This window comes from Microcaecilia unicolor, chromosome 6, assembly GCF_901765095.1.
Source record: "Microcaecilia unicolor chromosome 6, aMicUni1.1, whole genome shotgun sequence".
NCBI classification, from domain to species: domain Eukaryota; kingdom Metazoa; phylum Chordata; class Amphibia; order Gymnophiona; family Siphonopidae; genus Microcaecilia; species Microcaecilia unicolor.
The window spans coordinates 242673041-242698352 of NC_044036.1; the positions used below are offsets into that span (position 1 = coordinate 242673041).

The 25312-nt window shown below is 42.1% G+C and overlaps 1 protein-coding gene across 1 annotated transcript in view; it reads left to right on the plus strand.

Moving 5' to 3' along the window:
- The window catches only part of MAMDC4 (MAM domain containing 4), a 510080-nt gene that overhangs the window by 353299 nt on the left and 131469 nt on the right, over positions 1-25312 (plus strand). The window contains exons 24-25 of the mRNA XM_030206971.1: positions 19313-19453; positions 20993-21127. Coding sequence (XP_030062831.1) covers positions 19313-19453; positions 20993-21127 — 276 coding nt within the window. The remainder of the gene's footprint in view (positions 1-19312; positions 19454-20992; positions 21128-25312) is intronic.

The following is a 25312-nucleotide window of genomic DNA, read 5'->3' on the forward strand; positions in this document are numbered from 1 at the left end:
TATACCACATTGGAAGATGAGCAAGTGAAAGATCCCTTTATGTTGACTATCTTTCCTTTGTGGATAACTGTGGTGTCCTGTGAAATATTTTGGCATAGTTTGCAACTGGATAAATTACAGGGACGTGTACCCTTCTATTCCTTTTCAGTCTGTGATGGAAGTTTACTTCTGATTAGCTTGTGTTTTAAGTTGGGTGGGAAGGCCAGTACTGGTGGGGATGGGAATATCTCTTTCAGTAGTTCATCCTCCTGGAGTATAGGTTGTAGATCTCTTATGATTTTCCTCAGTTTTTCCAGCTCTGGATTGTATGTCACTACAAGGGGGATTCTGTCTGTGGATTTTTTCTCCTTGTACTGTAGCAGATTCTCCCTGGGTGTTTTGATGGAGGAGGCAATATTCTTGGAGATTATTTTGGGGTTGTAGCCTTTCTGTTTGAAGGATGCAGTCAGGCTTTTAAGGTGTCTGTCTCTGTCCCCTGGGTCAGAGCAGATACGGTGGTATCTTGTGGCTTGGCTGTAAATGATGGATCTTTTTGTATGTGAAGGATGGAAGCTGGAGTTGTGGAGGTAGCTGCATCTGTCTGTGGGTTTCTCGTATATAGATGTTTGTATACAGCCATCACTGATTGAGACCGTGGTGTCCAAAAAATTGACTTTTTCTGGGGAGTAGTCAATTTTGAATCTGATTGTAGGATGGTATGTATTGAAGGCAGAATAAAATTGTTTCAGAGTTTCTTCACCCTCCGTCCAAATCATAAAAATGTCATCGATGTACCGGTAGTATTTTAGAGGTTTGGTTGGTGTGTATTCAGAAATGTCTCTTCCAGCTCAGCCATAAAAAGGTTGGCATATTGGGGTGCTGTCCTGGTGCCCATCGCAGTGCCCATTATTTGTAGATAGATATCATTGTTAAAGCGGAAGTAGTTGTGAGTTAAAATGAATTTGATAAATTTTGTAATAGTTTCTGGTGAGTATTGATGGTCCAGTGTGGATTTTTTTAGGAGTCTTCCACATGCAGCTATGCCATCCGCATGTGGAATGTTGCTGTATACTATACAATTCATGTGGTATACTATACAGCAACATTCCACATGCGGATGGCATAGCTGCATGTGGAAGACTCCTAAAAAAATCCACACTGGACCATCAATACTCACCAGAAACTATTACAAAATTAATCAAATTCATTTTAACTCACAACTACTTCCGCTTTAACAATGATATCTATCTACAAATAATGGGCACTGCGTGTTGGATTATTTGTAGTAAATAATTAGCAGATTTTTATACACACAGCTTCAGCTTTAGAAATGTTAATTTCTTTTCTTCATCTCTCTCATACACCCCAGAATAATTCACTGCTGAGTCACTTTAAAGTTGAAGTAACAAAACATCTGTTTACTTACAGTTTGTAGTTAGATTATATTCAGACAGGCTTATATATACATAATACTATACATTTGGATTATCAGCTCTTTCCATGTGCTTAGATGGTAATGGATGCTCACACCACCATAGATCCTCTCAGCTTAGGAGAGATCATGAGCTCCATGTGCTGTGTCTAACCCCCACAGGAAGTTGCATGGGTGTGACCTCTCTAAGCAATTTACATCAGAGGTCACAGAGTAATCACAGAGAAAAACATTGGTGACAGGCAATGCATGTAAAATACAATACATTATTCCAACAAACCCCTTCTCATGCATAACTGTCATGCAATTATTAATTCATACAAAGTCCAAGCTTTATACGCAGATTCTCAAAACGTTCTCTGGGTAACGGTTTGGTCATGATGTCAGCTGTCATCTCACTGGTGTGACAATAGTGTAGACTGATGACCCCTTCTTTCGCCAACTCTCGCACGTTGTGGTATTTCATTGCGATGTGCTTGGTGCGTGACTGAACCTTGTCATTCTGTGACAGTCGGATGCAGCTCTGATTATCTTCCATTATCTGGATTGGTCTCTGTTCAGCTATTCCAAAATCCAGCAAAAGTTTTTCAATCCACATCAGTTCTCTGCATGCTTCCGATACGGCCACATATTCAGCTTCTGTAGAAGACAGACTCACAATACTTTGTTTATGACTGGCCCATGAAATTTGTACATTTCCATACATAAACACATATCCACTTGTGGATTTATAATCAGAATGATCCCCTGCCCAATCTGAATCACAGTAACATATTAGTTTTGGATTACTATTGGCTGAAATCTTTAATTTACAATCAATGGTACCTTTTAAATACCTTACCATCCTTTTAACTGCAGTCCAATCTGATTTGGTAGGTGAGCTGACCCTTCTGCTCAAAATTCCTACTGCATTTGCTATATCAGCCCTGTATGTGGTAGTTAGATATAAAAGCTTACCTATGGCTGATCTATATTGGATGTTATCTGGTAAAGGTTCTCTTACTGTTTCATCCTTCAGAAAATCAGTGATCATGGGAGTGCTTACAACTTGGGCATCTTGCATACCTAAACTTTCAATAAGCTCATTTATTTTCTGCTTCTGGCTTAGAAGATAAGAACCATCATTTTGTTTCTCAATTTCTATACCAAGATAGTATGACACATTACCAAGTTCTTTTATCTCAACATTCAGGTTTAAATATTTTACAATGTCCTTGTACTCTTGCTCACTTTCGCTTGCAATGAGCAGATCATCAACAAAAGCTAAAATGTATGCATATTGTCCATTTCTGCACCTAGTGTACAAGCATTTATCTGCTTCACCTTGCTTAAATCCTAAATTTGTCAATATTTCATGCAATTTGTCATTCCAACATTTTGCACTTTGCTTTAATCCATAAAGACCTTTGTTTAATTTACACACTAGCTGTCTTTGTTTTGTATTTATGAAACCTGTTGGCTGTTCCATGTACAAGTCTTCAGTTATATCTCCATGAAGAAATGCTGTTTTCACATCAATGTGGTTGACTTGCATGCCTTTTGAGACTGCAATGCTCAGAAGTGTTCTAATTGTCGTGTGTTTCACTACAGGTGCAAACACTTCATCAAAATCTTCTCCATATTTTTGAAGATATCCCTTTGCGACTAATCTGGCTTTATACCTTTCCACTTTTCCTTGTGCATTCCTTTTTAACTTGAATACCCATTTGCATCCTATAGCTTTCTTGCCAGGAGGTAATTTTGTAAGAATCCAAGTATTATTTTTATGCAATGCATCAATTTCTTCCTGTGCTGCTTTATGCCATTCAGCAGCTTCTTCTGCTGGCATTTTCTCAATCTCATCCCATGTTAAGGGCTCTTGAGCTTCTGCTGACTTTGTTAGGTAAGACAGTCTTGGGGGTGGAACACCTTTGTTTTCCCTGGATGAGCGTCTGACAACAGGTTGGTCCGACCTTTCCGCATCCTCAAAATCTGAGAGTACTTCTCCAATTGATTCCCCTTCTCCAACTGTACTGTCTCCTTCAATGATCCTTTCTGTGTCTGCTTCCTCTGCCTGTTCCTCGTTAGATACAGATGAGTTGCTTTCAGACATCTGCCTTGGTATGGCATTTATATACACTGGCATGTCTATTATGGTTCTAGTTTCATATTCTGGATGATAAGGCTCATCTGGGATAATCCAGCCTTTATCAACCCTTTTGTTTTCATCAAAATATGTAACATGTCTTATGCCAACAATGCCAGTTTTCAGATTCAAAATTCTATATCCTTTGTGTCCTGGAGCATAGCCAACTAAAATGCCCCTTTCTGTTGTGGAATCCAGCTTATGCCTTCTTTGCTTTGGTATATGAGCATATGCTGTACTTCCAAATGTTCTTATGTGTGACAGGTTTGGCTTTCTACCATGCCATGTCTCATGTGGTGTGCGCTCAGCGCCTTTAGTTGGCATTCTGTTTTGTAGGTACACTGCTGTGAGAATGGCTTCCCCCCATAGTCTTTTAGGGAGATTGCTATCTGACAGCATACATCTGGTCATTTCCACAAGTGACCTAAATTTTCTCTCTGCAACAGAATTTTGCTCTGGTGTATAAGCTACTGTTGTGATATGCTGAATGCCTTCTTGTTCTAGAAATGTGCGCATGCTTTGTGAAGTGAACTCACCACCATTGTCGGTCTGAAGAACCTTTGGTTTTCTTTCAAATTTATTGCTCACCATGGCTACGTATTTCTTCAGCATGTCTGTGACTTGACTTTTTTCTTTCAGCAAATAGGCCACACAGTATCTAGAGAAATCATCCAAGAATATTAGCACAAATCTGTTATTTCCCAATGATGGGATATTAAACGGTCCACATAAGTCACTGTGTATTAAGTCCAGTACTTTATTACTCCTATTTCCTGTGTATGCAGGAAATGAGGGTCTCACACCTTTTTGAGTAACACAGTCTATGCATTTCTCCATTTCACCAGTATCTGCACTTATCTGAATGCCAGTGGCTAGTTGCCCACTGTGAAGATCCTGGATCACCTTAAAATCACGATGTCCCAGGCGGCGATGCCAGATTTCCAGACTACATTTACCATCATTCTTCCTTACTTGCGCCATATGTGAGGCTTCACCTGAAATGCTCAGTTTATAAATATCATTATGCATAAAAGCTTCAGCATACACTTCATCATTTTTAGAGATTGTGCACTTACTGTTTTCAAAATGAATCACAAATCCCTTCTTATCTAATGTAGATATACTAAGCATATTGCAAACTGCTTGGGGAATATACAAGACATCACTTACAGGAATTTCTTTAACTTCATTAGACACTTTGCATTTTAAGAATCCAATGCCTTTTGCTTGGATCTTAGCAGTCCCTGCGTTTGCAGTATTAAGAATACCTTCTTCTGGACACATTTCCTGAAAGAAATCCTTACAATTGGTTAAATGGCATGTGCTCCCCGAATCCAAAATCCAAGTACTTTCATTTGAATTATTATTTACCATAGTCAAAGATTTTTCTACCATTAGAAAGCTCTTATGTTTATTATTGTCCTTCATACATTTCCTGGTTGGAGAATTCTTTTGTTCCATTGGCTTAGGTGAGCTAGAGGGAGTGTTTTGTGTTTCCTTACACCATTTAGATACATGTCCCTCCTTTCCACATGAGTAGCAAATCAGCTTGCCCTTGGGTGGAGTTTTCCCATAGCTCCGCCTTCCTCTGTTCTTTGCCAAGAAATTTGTTTCATTTCTCTCTGACTTGCTTTGAGAACACATCTCCTCAGAATCATTTATTATGCATTCCTGCCTCAGTTTTGATGCTGCCTGTTCAAAAGATTGCCCTTCAATGGCTTCATTTACAGACCTAAAAACATCAAACTTCTTTGATAGTGAGGTAAAAAGAAATGCTCTTTTCAATGCATCACACATGGGAATTCCAGAAAGTTCTAGCTTTTGAAATGAAGACATAAGATGCATAATGTGATCATTACACTTACTTTTATCCCTTAATTTGGTTTCATTCAACTCTGCCAACCAAATTGGTTGCTGTTTTGCATATGTAGTTGCATACATAGTTCTCAGTTTATATAAAATGTCCTTTGGTGTATGTTTTCCCTCCACTAATATGGCTTGTTTCTCTGAGAGAGCTTCCAAAAACATGCACTTCACATAATAGTTTGCATTGTCCCATTCAGCCATATTTTCAGCTGTTCTGTTTTGGTCTAAGCATATATTTAATTTCTTTGCTTGAAGGAGACATCTGAATCTTAGTTCCCACTGCTGATAATTAAATTCAGTTAATTTAGGCACCTTGAGAGAGTGGAAAAATGGTGAATTTCCTCCCTCAGCCATTTTCTTAGCCTTCTGTTTGGTGTGTGGGGGGAGAGAGAGACAGACTGAATCTTTCTTTTAAAACTTAAGAGAAAAATGTGGCTTTTTTACTGCCTGGTAATATTTCTCTTCTTTTTCAATTCCTGGGCCTGGGCCCATAACCCTTTTGTTGGATTATTTGTAGTAAATAATTAGCAGATTTTTATACACACAGCTTCAGCTTTAGAAATGTTAATTTCTTTTCTTCATCTCTCTCATACACCCCAGAATAATTCACTGCTGAGTCACTTTAAAGTTGAAGTAACAAAACATCTGTTTACTTACAGTTTGTAGTTAGATTATATTCAGACAGGCTTATATATACATAATACTATACATTTGGATTATCAGCTCTTTCCATGTGCTTAGATGGTAATGGATGCTCACACCACCATAGATCCTCTCAGCTTAGGAGAGATCATGAGCTCCATGTGCTGTGTCTAACCCCCACAGGAAGTTGCATGGGTGTGACCTCTCTAAGCAATTTACATCAGAGGTCACAGAGTAATCACAGAGAAAAACATTGGTGACAGGCAATGCATGTAAAATACAATACATTATTCCAACACTGCGATGGGCACCAGGACAGCACCCCAATATGCCAACCTTTTTATGGCTGAGCTGGAAGAGACATTTCTGAATACACACCAGACCAAACCTCTAAAATACTACCGGTACATCAATGACATTTTTATGATTTGGACGGAGGGTGAAGAAACTCTGAAACAATTTTATTCTGCCTTCAATACATACCATCCTAGAATCAGATTCAAAATTGACTACTCCCCAGAAAAAGTCAATTTTTTGGACACCACGGTCTCAATCAGTGATGGCTGTATACAAACATCTATATACGAGAAACCCACAGACAGATGCAGCTACCTCCACAACTCCAGCTTCCATCCATCACATACAAAAAGATCCATCATTTACAGCCAAGCCACAAGATACCACCGTATCTGCTCTGACCCAGGGGACAGAGACAGAAACCTTAAAAGCCTGACTGCATCCTTCAAACAGAAAGGCTACAACCCCAAAATAATCTCCAAGAATATTGCCTCCTCCTTCAAAACACCCAGGGAGAATCTGCTACAGTACAAGGAGAAAAAATCCACAGACAGAATCCCCCTTGTAGTGACATACAATCCAGAGCTGGAAAAACTGAGGAAAATCATAAGAGATCTACAACCTATACTCCAGGAGGATGAATTACTGAAAGAGATATTCCCATCCCCACCAGTACTGGCCTTCCGACAGCCACCCAACTTAAAACACAAGCTAATCAGAAGTAAACTTCCATCACAGACTGAAAAGGAACAGAAGGGCACACGTCCCTGTAATTTATCCAATTGCAAACTATGCCAAAATATTTCACAGGACTCCACAGTTATCCACAAAGGAAAGATAGTCAACATAAAGGGATCTTTCACTTGCTCATCTTCCAATGTGGTATATATCATTCAGTGTAAAAAATGTAACAAAGGATGCTATATTGGAGAAACAGGCCAGATGCTTAAGACAAGATTCAATTTACATAGACAACACATGAACAATACAGCCAGTAGGGCCCCCAGCCTGGTGGGACAGCACTTCACAGAACCAGGACACTGTACCAGTGATTTCACAGTGAGAATACTGAAAGGTAACTTTAAAACCATACAAGAACGTAAGACCTCTGAAGTCAGAATGATTGAATATTCTAACACCCAACAGAAAGGACTTAACAAGGATCTGGGGTTCCTAGCCCATTATAAACCATAAAGCTGTATGTCTCTGTTGATCACCCCACCCCTCACCTATCCACACCCATCCTGTTAGAATATCAATGATATGCTTTGATGTCCCCATGCATACCTCCTACCCACCCCCATCCTCCCACCCTGTCAGACTGTCATGCTTGAATGTTTTCACTTATATACACTGTCAGCTAGCACATTTGCTTATTTCCGATCTGACGAAGAAAGGCAACCTTCGAAAGCTAATCAAGAAATGTATTAAGTTATGTCCAATAAAAAAGGTATCATCTTATTTTCTTTTCCATGTTTTATTTTGTTTGATTTCTATTGATAACAAAAAATGTACAAAACATTGTATGCTGCTTACCCCAGAAATATTTTCCCCAAGTCCAATTTAATAATAGTCTATGGATTTTTTCTATAGGAAGCCGTCCAAACCTTTTTTAACTCTGCTAAGCTAACCGCCTTTACCATATTTTCTGGCAACGAATTCCAGAAGTGAATTACACGTTGAGTGAAAAAAATGTTTATCTGATTCGTTTTAAATTTACTACTTTGTAGCTTCATCGCATGCCCCCTAGTCCTAGTATTTTTGGAAAGCGTAAACAGACGCTTCATGTCCACCCGTTTTACTCCACTCATTATTTTATAGACCTCTATCATATTTCCCCTTAGCCGTCTTTTCTCCAAGCTGAAGAGCCCCAGCCGCTTTAGCCTTTCCTCATAGGGAAGTCGTCCCATTCCCTTTATCATTTTAGTCGCCCTTCTCTGTACCTTTTCTAATTCCATTATATCCTTTTTGAGATGCGACAACCAGAATTGAACACAATATTCAAGGTGTGGTCGCACCATGGAGCGATACAAAGGCATTATAATGTCCTCATTTTTGTTTTCCATTCCTTTCCTAATAATATCTAACATTCTATTTGTTTTCTTAGCCGCTGCCGCCACCGCACACTGTGCAGAGGGTTTCAACGTATCATCAACGATGACACCTAGATCCCTTTCTTGGTCAGTGACTCCTAACATAGTAACATAGTAGATGACGGCAGAAAAAGACCTGCACGGTCCACCCAGTCTGCCCAACAAGATAAACTCACATGTGCCATTTTTTGTGTATACCTTACCTTGATTTGTACCTGTCTTTTTCAGGGCACAGACCATATAAGTCTGCCCAGCACTATCCCTGCCTCCCAGCCACCAGCCCCACCTCCCACCACCGGCTCTGGCACAGACCGTATAAGTCTGCCCAGCACTATCCCCACCTCCCACCACCGGCTAAGCTTCTGGGGATCCCTTCTTTCTGAGCAGGATTCCTTTATGTTTATCCCACGCATGTTTGAATTCCATTACCGTTTTCCTCTCCACGACCTCCCGCGGGAAGGTATTCAAAGCATCCACCACCCTCTCCGTGAAAAAATACTTCCTGACATTTTTCTTGAGTCTGCCCCCCTTCAATCTCATTTCATGTCCTCTCGTTCTACCGCCTTCCCATCTCCGGAAAAGGTTCGTTTGCGGATTCATACCTTTCAAATATTTGAACGTCTGTATCATATCACCCCTGTTTTTCCTTTCCTCCAGGGTATACATGTTCAGGTCAACAAGTCTCTCCTCATACGTCTTGTAACGCAAATCCCATACCATTCTCGTAGCTTTTCTTTGCACCGCTTCCATTTTTTAAAAATCCTTCACAAGATACGGCCTCCAAAACTGAACACAATACTCCAGGCAGGGCCTCACCAACGTCTTATACAGGGGTATTAAAACCTCTTTTCTTCTGCTGGTCACACCTCTCTCTATACAGCCTAGCAATCTTCTAGCTATGGCCACCGCCTTGTCACACTGTTTCGTCGCCTTCAGGTCCACAGATACTATCACCCCAAGATCCCTCTCCCCGTCCGTACCTATCAGACTCTCACCGCCTAACACATACGTCTCCCGTGGATTTTTACTCCCTAAGTGCATCACTTTGCATTTCTTTGCATTGAATTTTAATTGCCAAACGTTAGACCATTCTTCTAGCTTCCGCAGATCTTTTTTCATGCTTTCCACTCCGTCCGGAGTGTCCACTCTGTTGCAAATCTTGGTGTCATCCGCAAAAAGGCAAACTTTACCTTCTAACCCTGGCCTTCAGCAATATCACTCACAAATATATTGAATAGAATCGGCCCCAGCACCGATCCCTGAGGCACTCCACTACTTACCTTTCTCTCCTCCGAGCGAACTCCATTTACCACCACCCTCTGGCATCTGCCCGTCAACCAGTTCCTAATCCAGTTCACCACTTCGGGTCCTATCTTCAGCCCGTCTAGTTTATTCAAGAGCCTCCTGTGGGGAACCGTGTCAAAAGCTTTACTGAAATCTAAGTAGATTACATCCATAGCACATCCTTGATTTAATTCTCCGGTCACCTAGTCAAAGAATTCAATGAGATTCGTTTGGCACGATTTCCCTTTGGTAAAACCATGTTGTCGTGGATCTTGCAACTTATTTGCTTCCAAGAAATTCACTATCCTTTCCTTCAGCATCGCTTCCATTACTTTTCCAATAATTGAAGTGAGGCTTACCGGCCTGTAGTTTCCAGCTTCTTCCCGATCACCACTTTTGTGAAGAGGGACCACCTCCGCCGTTCTCCAATCCCACGGAACCTCTCTCGTCTGCAAGGATTTATTAAACAAATCTTTAAGAGGACCCGCCAGAACCTCTCTGAGCTCCCTCAATATCCTGGGGTGGATCCCATCCAGTCCCACTGCTTTGTCCACCTTTAGATTCCACTTTCCCCCATACATCACTTTGCACTTGCACACATTAAACGTCATCTGCCATTTAGATGCCCAGTCTCCCGGTCTTGTAAGGTCCTCTTGTAATTTTTCACAATCCTCTCGCGATTTAACTACTTTGAATAACTTTGTGTTGTCAGCAAATTTAATTACCTCACTAGTTACGCCCATCTCTAGGTCATTTATAAATATGTTAAAAAGCAGCGGTCCCAGCACAGACCCCTGGGGAACCCCACTAACTACCCTTCTCCATTGAGAATAATGACCATTTAACCCTACTCTTTGTTTTCTATCTTTTAACCAGTTTTTAATCCACAATAGGACACTACCTCCTATCCCATGACTCTCCAATTTCCTCTGGAGTCTTTCATGAGATACTTTGTCAAACGCCTTCTGAAAATCTAGATACACAATATCAACCGATTCATCTTTATCCACATGTTTGTTCACCTCTTCAAAGAAATGTAATAGATTGGTGAGGCAAGATTTCCCTTCACTAAATCCATGTTGGCTTTGCCTCATTAATCCATGCTTTTGAATATGCTCTGTAATTTTGTTCTTTATAATAGTCTCTACCATTTTGCCCAGCACCGACGCAAGACTCAGTGGTCCATAATTTCCCGGATCTCCCCTGGAACCTTTTTTTAAAAATCGGCGTTACATTGCCCACCCTCCAATCTTCCAGTATTACACTCGATTTTAAGGATAAATTACATATTAGTAACAATAGTTCCGAAAGTTAATTTTTCAGTTCTAGCTGTACTCTGGGATGAATACCATCCATAATATTTTCACTATCCTACCTATTATGCAACGTGTTTGAGGGACATTCTATTTCCTATTTTTTATACTTTGCCTAAGATTCATAAACATTTGGAACATCCACCCGGCCGGCCTATTGTGTCGGCCAAGGGATCTTTACTGGAACGTGCTGCACAATATATTGACAAGATCTTGCAACCTCACATGTTAACAATACGCTCATATGTACGGGATAGTTCCCATTTTTTGATGCTGTTAGAATCTTTACGAATACATGAAGAATCAGAAGTTCTGCTAGTCACTCTTGACGTATGCGCTTTATACACGTCAATACCTCAAGATGAAGCCATTATAGTTTTGGAACAGATTTTAGAATCTAGACCACGTCCCCAGTTAATTCCTACTGAATTCATCATTGAATTAATTCGTATTACTTTGTCTTGAAATTACTTCACATGGAACCATAGATTCTATTTTCAGAAAACAGGGGTTTCCATTGGAGCAGCTTGCTCTCCTACCATCGCTAATCTTTTTATGGAATATTTTGAGAACCGATGGATTTATACTTCCGATTTATTTGTCCATGCCATATGTTGGTTTCGCTATATTGATGATATCTTCATGGTTTGGAGAGGGACATTAGAACAGTTGAATTTATTTATAGAAGAATTAAATACATGTCATAATACGATCAGATTTGAAGCTAAACATAGTGGTTCATCTATTGTCTTTTTGGATGTGAAAGTAAGTTTACAACAACACCACTTAGACACGTCCGTGTACATTAAACCCACGGATAGGAATACGACTTTACAATACAATAGTATGCATCCGCATCATTGCAGGACTAACATTCCTTTTGCGCAATTTCTTAGATATAGAAGGATTTGCTCTTCCAAAGATGGTTATGTACAACAAGCCACTCAATTAGAAGCTAAGTTAATAGATAGAGGCTATCCTAAAAAATTGGTGGCCAAAGCTAAGAAACGAGCTGGTAATAATCACAGAGATTGGCTATTACATCCTCCACATAGAATTCAGGAGGCAGAAGAAATATTGACCTTTGTTACGCGTTTTAATGCTCATTCAAACAGGATGATTAAAATTGTTAAACGCCACCTATCTGTTACAAGTTCATCCTTGTTTTCGAGATTTACGTGTGATTTTTGCCTTCCAACGAAACAGTAATCTTAATGACGTGTTATGTCCCGCGGATATCTGGAATCGAGACACCGTTGGGAGAAGAGAGGAAGGTGGTCACAGTTCTTGTGGCCACTGTTCTGTATGTAACATCATGATGGAGTCTAAAGTATTCATGGATCCTTGTTCAAAGAAAGTGTATACGCTACATGTTAAAACGAATTGTGCCTCAACGCATGTGATATATGTCATAACATGCCCATGTGGTTTGTGCTACGTGGGACAGACATCCCGGAATTTAAAAACACGGTTAATAGAACATAGACATTGTATCCATACTGGTAAAACTTATGAACCCATGGTATCGCATTGCCTGAAATATCAACATCAATTTTCAGATTTGAAATGTAACGTATTAGAGCAAATAAGAATAACTGAAAGGAAGGGAGACATCAGACGAATTTTAAGACAAAGAGAACAACGCTGGATATTTGATCTAGGGACTGTCATTCCAAGAGGTTTAAATGTTGCAATTGAATGGAAAGCGTTTCTTTGATCACTGCTCCGGTTGATTGGATGAATGTGAGATGACGTCAGACGCTGAGTATATAAACATTCAACGGATATAGAGAAGTCGTCCGCCATTTTCTGTTCCAGTGAGATTGGAGACGGAGATATTTTACAAGCTTGGGATTGCGATTATTTTGAAAGATTCCCCTGAAGCAGCTATATTATTTAGCGAAACAGGGCTTCCCTGTCGGGACCTTTTGAATGCCAAGAGCAGATTGGATAAGGCTGGACTTTTCAAGAATTTACACTTTGAGATAAGTACTCTTGCCAAGCTTTAATATATATGAAAATTGTGTCTCCTATGCATCTGCTTGTTGGGACTTGTGGTTAAACTTATGAGAAATTTAGTGAGTGGAGTTTTTTTTGAAGACCCATGACTGATAAGGCCTCCTCATTATACAAAAGGCTTGTCCTTTAAGAACGAGGAGTAGCCGAATGACCTGAGGTCTTTTTTCTCCACTTTTTTCTCTCCACTTTTTTGTGTTGTTACCAGAATGTCCCTCAAACACGTTGTATAATAGGTAGGATAGTGAAAATATTATTGATTATAGATCCTACTCATTCCGAATTATTACAATGAATACCATCCATCCCAGGAAATTTGCTGCTCTTCAATTTGTCTAATTGCCCCATTACATTCTCTAGGTCTTTAGAGATTTCATTCAGTTTCTCTGACTCATCAGCTTCGAATACCATTTCTGGCACCGGTATCTTTCCCAAATCTTCCTCGGTGAAGACCGAAGCAAAGAATTAATTTAATCTCTGCGCTACGATTTTGTCTTCCCTGATTACCCCTTTTACCCCTCGGTCATCTAGCAGTTCAACCAAATCTTCTGCTGGCTTCCTGCTTTTAATATACCTAAAAAAAAATTTACTATGTGTTTTTGCCTCCAACACAATCTTTTTTTCATAATCCCTCTTTGCCTTCCTTATCAGCGGTTTGCATTTGACTTGACATTCCTTATGCTGTTTCTTATTATTTTCAGTCGGTTTCTTCTTCCATTTTCTGAAGGATTTTCTTTTAGCTCTAATAGCTTCCTTCATCTCACTTTTTAACCATGCCAGCTGTCGTTTGGTCTTCTGTCCTCCTTTTTTAATACGCGGAATATATTTGGCCTGGGCTTCCAGGATAGTGTTTTTGAACAGCATTCACGCCTGATGTAAATTTTTGACCCTCAAAGCCACTCCTCTAAGTTTTTTTTTCACCGTTCTTCTCATTTTATCGTGGAGGGGCATAATCGAACAAAAACGTCTATCTCCATGGGCGTTTATCTCCAAGAACGGGTCCATGAAGGGGCGGACCGAACCGTATTTTAGGAAAAAATAGACGTCCATGTTTTATTCGACAATTTGTGAGCTGGGCGTTTTTGTTTTTCAGCGATAATAGAAAATGAAAGCGCCCAGCTCAAAAACGAATAAATCCAAGGCATTTGTTCGTGGGAGGGGCCAGGAGTCGTAGTGCACTGGTCCCCCTCACATGCCAGGACACCAACCGGGCACCCTAGGGGGCACTTTTACAAAAAAAAAAAAAAGGTAAAAGAGCTCCCAGGTGCATAGCACCCTTCCCTTGTGTGTTGAGCCCCCCAAATCCCCCTCAAAACCCACTGCCCACAAGTCTACACCATTACTATAGCCCTAAGGGGTGAAGGGGGGCACCTACATGTGGGTACAGTGGGTTTGGGGGGCGGTGTGGAGGGCTCCCATTTACCAGCACAAGTGTAACAGGTGGGGGGGGATGGGCCTGGGTCTACCTGCCTGACGTCCACTGCACCCCCCTAGTAACTGCTCCAGTGACCTGCATACTGCTGCCAGGGAGGTGGGTATGACATTTGAGGGTGAACATAAAAAGTTGTGAAACGGCATATGTTTGTGGTGGGAAGGGGTTTGTGACCACTGGGGGAGTCAGGGGAGGTCATCCCCGACTCCCTCCAGTGGTCATCTGGTCATTTAGGGCACTTTTTGGGGCCCTATTCGTGGAAAAACAGGGTCCAGGAAAAGTGCCCTAAATTCTCGCTAAAAACGCATATTTTTTTTCCATTATCGGCGAAAGGCGCCTATCTCTGATCGGCCGATAACCACGCCCCAGTTCCGCCTTCACCACGCCTTTGACACGCCCCCATCAACTTTGTCCGCATCCGCGATGGAGTGCAGTTGAAAACATCCAAATTTGGCTTTCGATTATACCGCTTTATTCGTTTTTGTGAGATAAACGTCTATCTCCCGATTTGGGTCGCAATATAGGCGTTTTTCTTTTTCAATTATAAACTGGATAGTCTCTTTTTTTAAAGTTAAACGCTAACGTATTGGATTTCCTGTGTATACTTACTTCAAAGCTAATATCAAATTTGATCATATTATGATCACTGTTATCAAGCGGCCACAGCACCATTACCTTCCGCACCAGATCATGCGCTCCACTAAGGACTGGGCCAGATGCACTAAACGAGCCTTTAATGAGCCATTAACAAGCAAGTAGTAAACCCTGGCATGCACTAAAGGCTTCTCTGAGCCTTTTTCCGACGACAGTAGCAGCTAACGAAAACGGAATGCAGATGAGCAAATTGTGTAGAAACCCTATTGTAATGAGATGCACTAACCTTTTCCGATTGCCTTAACGCTGGAAAATCTAATGAGAGGTCTGTACCTGTCGTTGGGGCTGCGCGGGATTGAAAAACGTCTATAAATGTTACAAAAAAAATCGGGGAAAAAGTGCTCGTCAGGGATGTCCTTTATGGACGTGCTTCACTATATATAAAAAAAAAGACGAGCTGTGCCTATGAACGTCCTTTATGGACGTCCTTCACTATATATATAAAAAAAAGACGAGCTATGCCTATGGACGTCCTTTATGGATGTCCATCGCCCCCCCCCCCCCCCGAGATCGCCACCGCGCCACCTCCCCCCTGCATTGAAATGACAGCTTCCCGCAGCCCCCACTGCCCCCCCTGAGGTCGTCACCACCGCCGCTCCCCCCCTCCACCCGCCCCCCTCCATCTGCCACCGGGCTGGGCCCTCACAGCGCCTCTCACCTCCCTGTGAAGGCGCTGTAGCAGGCAACAGCTGATCGCTTCCCTTCGGACTTCGCTCCTTTCCTCCTTGGCCCGCCCTCATGTGACGTAAGTAACTTAGGTAAGACGAGAGTGGGCCAGGGAGGAAAGGAGGGAAGTCCGAAGGGAAAGGTGAGAGGCACTGTGAGGGCCCGGCCCGGTGGCAGACTGAGAGGGGGGGCAGGTGGAGGGGGGAGCGGCGGCGGTGACGACCTCAGGGGGGGGCGGCAGGGGCGAGGCCTCAGGGTGCGGAGGATGGCGGGGAGGCCGGGGCTGCAGAAAGCTGTCATTTCAATGCAGGGGAGAGGGGGAGCGGCGGCGATCTGGGGGGGGGGCGAAGGACGTCCATAAAGGACGTCCATAGGCACAGCTCGTCTTTTTTTGTTATATATAGTGAAGGACGTCCATAAAGGACGTCCTTGGCATGCGCCGAGCAGCCAGCATAATGCTTGGCTGCTCTGCGCATGCTCGACTGGCCGACTATTTAACGATGTAATAGAGAATGCAAGTGAGCTACAATGAGCAGCTCATTTGCATTCCTATTCCTTGATGCATGCCTGTTCCTTACCGATTCACTAAGGGAATCGGTAAGGAAAGGGCTTTAACAAGTCTTTAGTGCATCTTGGCCCAGGTCTTTCTTTTCTTGCTCTGTTGATGAATTGTATGCTGCTTTTATTTTTTTTTCCTCCTAAATTTTTTTATTGATGTAAACTTCTCTGATTTTTGGAAATGTGGTATAGCAAATTCTTTAATAAACAAATATGAACGTATCAGGGCCATCTTAACCATTCAGGGTCATGTTTACTAAGGTGCGCTAGCATTTGTAGTGCATGCTAAAAATTAGTGCACACTGTGTAGACGCCCATAGGAATATTTTGGGCATCTTCATGGTTAGCGCGACTTAGTAAACAGGGCCCTAAGTGAACTAGGTGATCACCTAGGGCAGCAGCTTATGGAGAGTGGCAAAAAACAGCTGACAACCACATGGACACAAAGATCTATAAGTGCATACTTTTACCCATAGGGAGGATGGGCAGTTTTCAAATTGACCATTTGCCTGGATAAATCCTACCTAAACCTACACTACCCAAATTGCAAAGGACTGAAATATAAAACAACTCACGCAGCCGGCTTCTCCTACATAAGTGCACAACTATGAAACGGGCTCCCAAAAGCTGTGAAAACAATCCACGACCACTTGAACTTCAGGAAATCACTAAAAACCTACCTCTTCAAAAAGGCCTACCCCAACGACCCCATGTAACCCTCTTCACCTATCAACACAGCATGACTATGATCGAACAGGACATCACTCAATCTTCATCCATTCCGACCCTCCACTTATACCTCATACGATCACTATACAACTTTGTATTTGTTATCCACCGACTGGGCAAACGCCTTTGACGGTACTATGTAAGCCACATTGAGCCTGCAAATAGGTGGGAAAATGTGGGGTACAAATGCAACAAATAAATAAATAAATGGCTTTTGGCAATTGTCTTCATTATGCAAATTTATATTAAACAAAGTATGATATCCATTTTATCCTTCATTTTTCTGGAAACAGTGATGTTGGAGTAATCATGATTATAAGTTTTAATTATCAAAATCTGGGGGGGGGGGGGGGGGGGGAAATGAAAAAAGGGAGAGAAAAGCTGAATATTTGCACATAATACCCTTCTACTGGCCCTGATGGCTAAAACTTTAGGGCCTGATATGCAAAGGTGCCTGCCTACTTAAACCCTGCTGAGCTGGCCACCCAGAAATATTTACTGGCAAGCAAAGCAGTCACTACCACTGATTATTGTCTGCATCTACTGGCAGTCTGGGGCAGAACCTAGGTGGAGAAATATTCAGTCCAATAACCAGCTAAGTAAACAGATAAAGTTAGGACAGCAAAAAGATTCTTCTAATTTTATCCACCAAGCTAACCAGACACCAGTCTGATTATTGGCCAGTGCCTAGTTAACTTCGGGATGACCACACATCACCGGATTTTCAATGCTGGATCCCAGATATGGCCCAGCATTGAATATCCAGGGTTAATTCAGCCTGCAGCTGTATGTGGCTTAAAAACTGCTGACCACAGTGGGCTAAATTTCTATCCCTTAATTTTTAATTTGGAGGTTGTTTTGATTGCACATTTTACTGTCACATGGAGGGGCATAATCGAACGGGGGCGCCCATCTCTAAGGACGGCCCCTTAAAGGGGCGTTCCTGACCATATTGTTGAAACAAGATGGGCAGCCATCTTTCATTTCGATAATATGGTCAGGGACGGCCAAATCTCAACATTTGGGTTGACCTTAGAGATGACCGCCCTTAGAGATGGCCGCCATTGGTTTTTCGCCGATAATGGAAACTAAGGACAGCCATCTCAAAACCGGCCAAATCCAAGCCATTTGATCATGGGAGGAGCCAGCATTTGTAGTGCACTGGTCCCCCTCACATGCCAGGACACCAACCGGGCACCCTAGGGGGCACTGCAGTGGACTTCACAAATTGCTCCCAGGTGCATAGCTTCCTTACCTTGAGTTCTGAGCCCCCCAAAACCCACTACCCACAACTGTACAGCACTACCATAGCCCTTAAAGGGTAACGGGGGGCACCTAGATGTGGGTACAGTGGGTTTCGGGTGGGTTTTGGAGGGCTCCCATTTACCACCACAAGTGTAACAGGTGGGGGGGGGGGGGGTGAGCCTTGGTATGCCTGCCTGAAGTGCACTGCAGTACCCACTAAAAACTGCTCCAGGGACCTGCATAATAATGCTGTGATGGAGCTGGGTATGACATTTGAGGCTGGCAAAAAAATGTTTTTTAATTTGTTGTTTGGGTGGGAGGGGGTTGGTGACCACTGGGGGAGTAAGGGGAGGTCATCCCCGATTCCCTCCGGTGGTCATCTGGTCAGTTCAGGCACCTTTTCAAGGCTTGGTCATGAACAAAAAGGGACCAAGTAAAGTTGGCCAAATGCTTGTCAGGGACGCCCTTCTTTTTTCCATTATCGGCCGAAGACGGCCATCTCTTAAACCACACCCCAGTCCCGCCTTCGGTACACTGCCGACACGCCCCCTTGAACTTTGGCCGTCCCTGCGACAGAAAGCAGTTGAGGATGGCCAAAATCGGCTTTCGATTATGCCGATTTGGCCGCCCTTAGGAAAAGGGCGCCCATCTCCCGATTTGTGTCAGAAGATGGGCGCCCTTCTCCGAAAATAAGCTGGATAGTGTATATATTTGGATTTTGGGTGATTTTCTTGGGACTTAATATTATTAAGCAATAATCTAAACCTCTCATGAAGATTTACCTGTTTTTATTTTTAATTATCATAGTTCTTAATTTACTTTCAGTTTCACTCCATAAAGATTTACTTTTACTGTTCTCTGCTGGATCTACCTAGACCTGTGCAGGGCTCAAAGTTTCCCCTATTTGCATGCCGTAACTTCTCTCATGAAAGCTGACTACTCGAGACAGGGCTTCCATGTAACCAATACCGACTTTTGCAGGCTGCTGTGATTTTGAATCAGGGACTTGCGGCTGGAGTAACAAGCAGTCTCTGGATAGCTACAAGTGGGACTGGACAAAAGGGGAAGCACCCAGTAAATATCCTGGACCCAAAACAGACCATACTCTGGGAAGCAAGGAAGGTAAGATCCTCTGTTGTCTGATAGCCTGACAAATGGACCAGATCATCACTGTGAGTTGATAAAAGTTGGTACTACAAGACAGCCCCCTGTGTTTTGTATAAGAATGTACACTGTACTGAGCACGAACATCACATGATTCATTATTCAGAAGTGCTTTGTTAGGTGTGCTTTCTCCTAGGCGTGTGCGTGTGTGTGTGAGTGTTTGTGTGTCTACATTGTTATTATTCTTCTAAGTATTATTCATAGTTTGGGAGTGGGGTGGGAGGTGGGGAGAGATAATTCTGTAACACAATGCCTACATGAGAAGTCCAAAAAGTTTCTATTTAATAAGGGCAACATAAATACCCAGAACCAACTCCAACAGCATACAAATATCCATTCACACATTTTCACCTGCTCTGTAAAAGATTTTAAAAAGGCCTACAATTTAAATCCAGCCCTAAGCGGCGTGTACATTCTGGTCCCCTTCAGCAGACACCACTTTCCTGTCATAAGCTTATATGGGGTAATTCTATCCTGGATGCCTGCTAGGAGGCTATTCTGTAAAGAATGTAGGCACCTACTTACCTTTATAGAATACAAGCATAACAGCGAAAATAGGTGTCAGTATGACAGGCACAAACACTTACCGTATTTTTCGGACTATAAGACGCACCGGACCATAAGACGCACCTAGGTTTTAGAGGAGGGAAATAGGAAAAAAATGTTTTCCTTTTTCCCTCCTCTAAAACCTAGGTGCTTCGGTGCGTCTTGTCCGAGTTTTGGACCTCCGTCCCGTACTTACACGATTCCATGTTCCCTGGTGGTCTAGTGACGTCGGGGCAGGAAAGAGCCCCCTCTTTCCTGGCCATCGCGCTGCTCTCCGTGCTCCCCAATGCTTTCTGACGGTCTCGGCGAGATGGCCATTTTGAATCTCGCCGAGACCGTCAGAAAGCATTGAGGAGCACGGAGAGCAGCGCGATGGGCAGGAAAGAGACCACCAGGGAACATGGAATCGTGTAAGTACGGGACGGAGGTCCAAAAACGCTACCTTCGGACTATAAGACGCACCCCCCATTTTCCTCCCAAATTTTGGGGGAAAAAAGTGCGTCTTATAGTCCGAAAAATACGGTAAGTGTATGCACTTAAGTTCTGAAGATACATGTGTAAGTGTGAGTCCCATCCACATTCCACCTAGGCTCCACTTATATGTACTAGGTAAAATATATAAGTATTTACAGAATAGTGCTTAGGTGGAATTTTTATATTTACACATGCATGTGTGCACATATATGCCATTATTCCAATGACAAATGCATCTATAGATAAAGTTTTTTTCGCACTACGTCTAGGCAAATGTACATGAATGGGAGGAAACAAGACTTGTATTGAAGGGACTCTATTCAAAGAGATGGTTTTCTGGTCTTCTTTAGTATTGTGAATAAAGCTGACCATGGTGCTTGCTATCCAGGTATTTTCTGATCAGAAACCATTTGTAGACTACTGATTATTCTTGCCCCCTGATGTTCTCTATTCTTTTTGTTCCCTTCCTGGCTTTAGGTCACTATGCATTTTTTGACATGAGTCTATTAGATTCTAAGGGAACTAAGGCTGGCCTACTGAGTGAACACCTTCCAGCAACCAAAGGCTCCTGCTTCAAATTCTGGTACCACATGGACTTCTCTGAACACTTCCGTAAGTGAAGCTTCACATCATCTTCTTGGGATAATCAAACTCACCACAGCCTATTAACTTCTATTAGGCATGGCTGCTGTGGCTCTTGTAGCTGTACAGGTGATGCCATGTCTGCATTTGCTTGACCAACATTTCAGCCATCTTGCTGTTACTTTTTTCAGGGTGATGTCTATTAACTTGGTGTTGGTAGTAGACATGTTTATTCATCATTTTGAAAAATACTGTATCTTGGCAAAAAATCAACATGATTTGTATAGAATGAGTATAGTAAGTGCTTAGGAGATCATTGTGCAGCATAAAGTAATGAGACAATACATTTTATGCTGCTTATTCTAGAAATAAGCAGTGGATTTTCCCAAGTCCATCTTGATAATGGCTTATGAACTTTTCTTTTAAGATATCCAAATCTTTTTTAAAACCAACTTAGCTGACTGCTTTTACTACATTCTCTGGCAGCGAATTCCAGAGTTTAATTACATGTTGAGTGAAGAAATATTTTAATTAGTTAGTTTTAAATTTACTACTTTGTAGCTTCATTGCATGCCCCGGTCCTAGTATTTTTGGAAAAAGTAAACAAGCGAATCGTGTCTACCACTCCACTCATTTTATAGACCTCTATCATACCTCTATCATATCTCCTGTTTTTAAATTACTAGTCTTTTTATCACCTCCCCAAATTAGTACTCACCAACCACCTGCAATTTAGAGAGATAAAAGACTAGGAAGGCCACGTGTTATGAGAAAAGCAATTTTTTAATTTCTTATCTAGAGAAAGTTACAATTACAAATGCTAGTTTCTCATGTGGAGAGCAGGGGACACAAACATGTGATCTACCTCTGCCTCTCCAACATAATGCTCTGATTCAATTGTTTATATACCTTTTATGTTAAGCAAGGCTTCACATTACTTCAGCACTTATCTTCCTGAGAGATCATTCTGTTCTCTGTTCTCACAATATATTTTTCCCTTAAGTTGCTAAATCACATTCTTCTGTCCATCCATAATTGCACCTTTCCCAAGCCAGCCAACTTGCCTGTAAGGGTATCATAATAGATCATAAATTCCTGAGTTTACACAGGCTCATGTTCTTTAATAAATTACAGGCTTCTCAATCTCTGATAGATTCCAGAGTCGTACTGGCTTATCAGCCTCTGCCCTTTTTGACCTGTGCTGGGGTGCTGACCTGTGCTCATGATTCTATACTCCCCTCAGCTATCTTTTCTCCAAGCTGAGGAGCCCTATCCACTTTAGCCTTTCCTCATAGAGAAGTTGTCCCTTCCCCTTTATCATTTTTGTCGCCCTTTTTTGTACCTTTTCTACTTCCACTATATCTTTTTTGAGGTGCGGTGAGCAGAATTGCACACAAAATTTGAGATGCAATCGCACCATGGAGCAATACAAAGGCATTATAACACCCTCATTTTTCTTTTTCATTCCTTTCCTAATAATATCTAACATTCTATTTGCTTTCTTAGCCGCTGCGGCACACTGAGCAGAGAGTTTCAACGTATCATCAACGACACCTAGATCCCTTTCCTGCTCGGTGACTCTTAATGTGGAAACTTGCATTACTTAGCTATAGTTCGGGTTCTTCTTTCCCACATGCATCACTTTGCACTTGTTCACATTAAACATCATCTGCCATACAATTTACTAGTAACCAGTAGAATTAAGTATGGAATCAGTGCTAAGAATGAAGCGTCACTGACTGCTTCTTCCTACATAATGTCACAAAATTGTTGCTATGTATAGATGGCATTGACTCATCTACTCATATTTTTGGAAGTCAACACTTTGGAAGTCAACACTTGGAGTATTATGGTCAGTTTTGGAGGCCGTATCTTGCTAAAGATGTAAAAGGCTGGAAGCAGTTCAAAGAAAAGCAATGGAAATGGTATGCAGCTTGCGTAGCAAGACATAAGAGGGAAGACTTGATTTTTTTTATTGCATATTCATAATTTACCATACAAAGTAAAGAAACATCCTAGAATAATAATCGTCTAGAAACCAAGGACTAAAGTAAACTACGTAGGCTTATTCCACATCAAGGAAACTGCTGTAGACAAACAAGTGAGTTGAAACTAAAACAAAAGGAAAAGAGCAGAATAGCCAAATATTATTATTTTCCTTTATCACTCCATGAACCTCAAAAGCCATAATATTTCAAGAAACCTGTTCAGCAAGCACCGGTTTATCAGAAAGAAACAATTCTAACTGAGAAGAATCCACAAAAATGGGTTATTCTCAGAATTCTTTCTTTCCGCGGAAAGGCTTGATGACCTGAGCATGTATACCCTGGAGGAAAGAAGAACCAGGTGTGATATGATATAGACATTCAAATATTTGAAAGGTATTAATCCACAAACAATCCTCTTCCAGAAATGGGAAGGCTGGTAGAACTAGAGGACATGAATTAAGGTTGAAGGGGGGCTGAGTTGAAAGGGGACTGACTCAGAAATAATATCATGAAGTATTTTTTCACTGCTACGGTGGTGGATACTTGGAATGACTTCCCATGGCAGGTGGTGGAGATGAAAACCGTAACGGAATTCAAAAATGCATGAAATAGTCACACAGGAATCCTGTTTAGAAGGAATTGATCCAAAGAAGCTTAGCAGAAACTAAGTGGCAACACTGGTAATTGGGAAGCAAAGCCAGCACTAGGCAGACTTCTATGGTCTGTGACCTAATCGTGGCTGGATAGATATGGATGGGCTGCACTGGAGCTTTTCAAGTGCTTCGATGACAACTTCAGAAGTTTTAGAATAAGGACAGTGTCAGGCAGACCTCTACGGTCTATGCCCTGAAAATAACATGGACAAATCAAGATCAGAAGGAGGAGTGGCCTAGTGGTTAGGGTGGTGGACTTTGGTCCTGCGGAACTGAGGAACTGAGTTCGATTCCCACTTCAGGCACAGGCAGCTCCTTGTGACTCTGGGCAAGTCACTTAACCCTCCATTGCCTCATGTAAGCCGCATTGAGCCTGCCATGAGTGGGAAAGTGCGGGGTACAAATGTAACAAACAAAAAAAAAAAACAGTGACCATGGCAGAAATATATACAACAACCCAGTCTGAAGCTATCATTGTACCACCATGTCTACTCCTGCCAATTATCACTCCTTTCTTTGATTGAAAACCTTGGAACCTTTGCATTGGCTGCTATCACCACGAGATCCATGATGGACCTTCCCCACCACTGCACAATGTGTTCATGGATTCCCTTGCTAGACTCTATTCCCTCTATTGCCCTGGGTCCAGGGTATTCGTGCTCAAAAAATCCTCTCGGATATTTAATTGCTTATATACCGGCAAGCCGAAAAGCTATCAAAGTGGTATACAATCACAGATATATCCGTGCCAGCCACGTGTTATTGACAGCTCCAGCAGGTACCTCTCCACCTAATTTATGAGTAGCTTCATTTCCTATGACACCTGCAGGCTCTTGGTTCCTCCTCGACAATTGTCATATATTAGAAGTTCTGAGAGAAGAGGTTATTTCTCTGAGTAAGTGAGCTTTTTTTTTTTAATTGTGTGCTTTGGTGATTTAAAGGTTGGGATTTAAAAGAAGTATTATAAGTTTATTCATAAAGACAGAATTTAAACAAGCAAACTTTAAGGGGTCTCCTTACCCCTATAGTTTTAAAACTTGGACTTTGTGCCACAGCCTACAGCTTTGACAGCTTCTAGAAGGCACAACAAGGTCTAGTTCAGTCTTCATTTTTAAAAAAAAGGCAAGCGTTATTCTCCGAGGACAAGCAGGCTGCTTGTTCTCACTGATGGGTGACGTCCACGGCAGCCCCTCCAATCGGAAACTTCACTAGCAAAGGCCTTTGCTAGTCCTCACGCGCCTATGCGCACCGCGCATGCGCGGCCGTCTTCCCACCCGAACCGGCTCGTGTTCATCAGTCTTCTTTTGTCCGCGCTCGGGATGGTCGTGTTTTACCGCCGTTTCGCGCCCCTCAAGTTGACCCTCGCGCGTCTTCGCGATTTCGCAAAAAAAAAAAAAAGAAAGACCTCGGTCTTTGTCCCTTCCCGTGTGTCCAGTTTGTTTTCCCCGACGTAAGTTTCCTTTCACTTTCGGGGTAGGCCTTTTTTCTGGCCTCGGTACGGGTTTTTCTCTCTCCCTTATTTTTGGTGCCCTTCGTCACCATCAGGGATTTTGATTTCGCTGGCGTGATTTTTC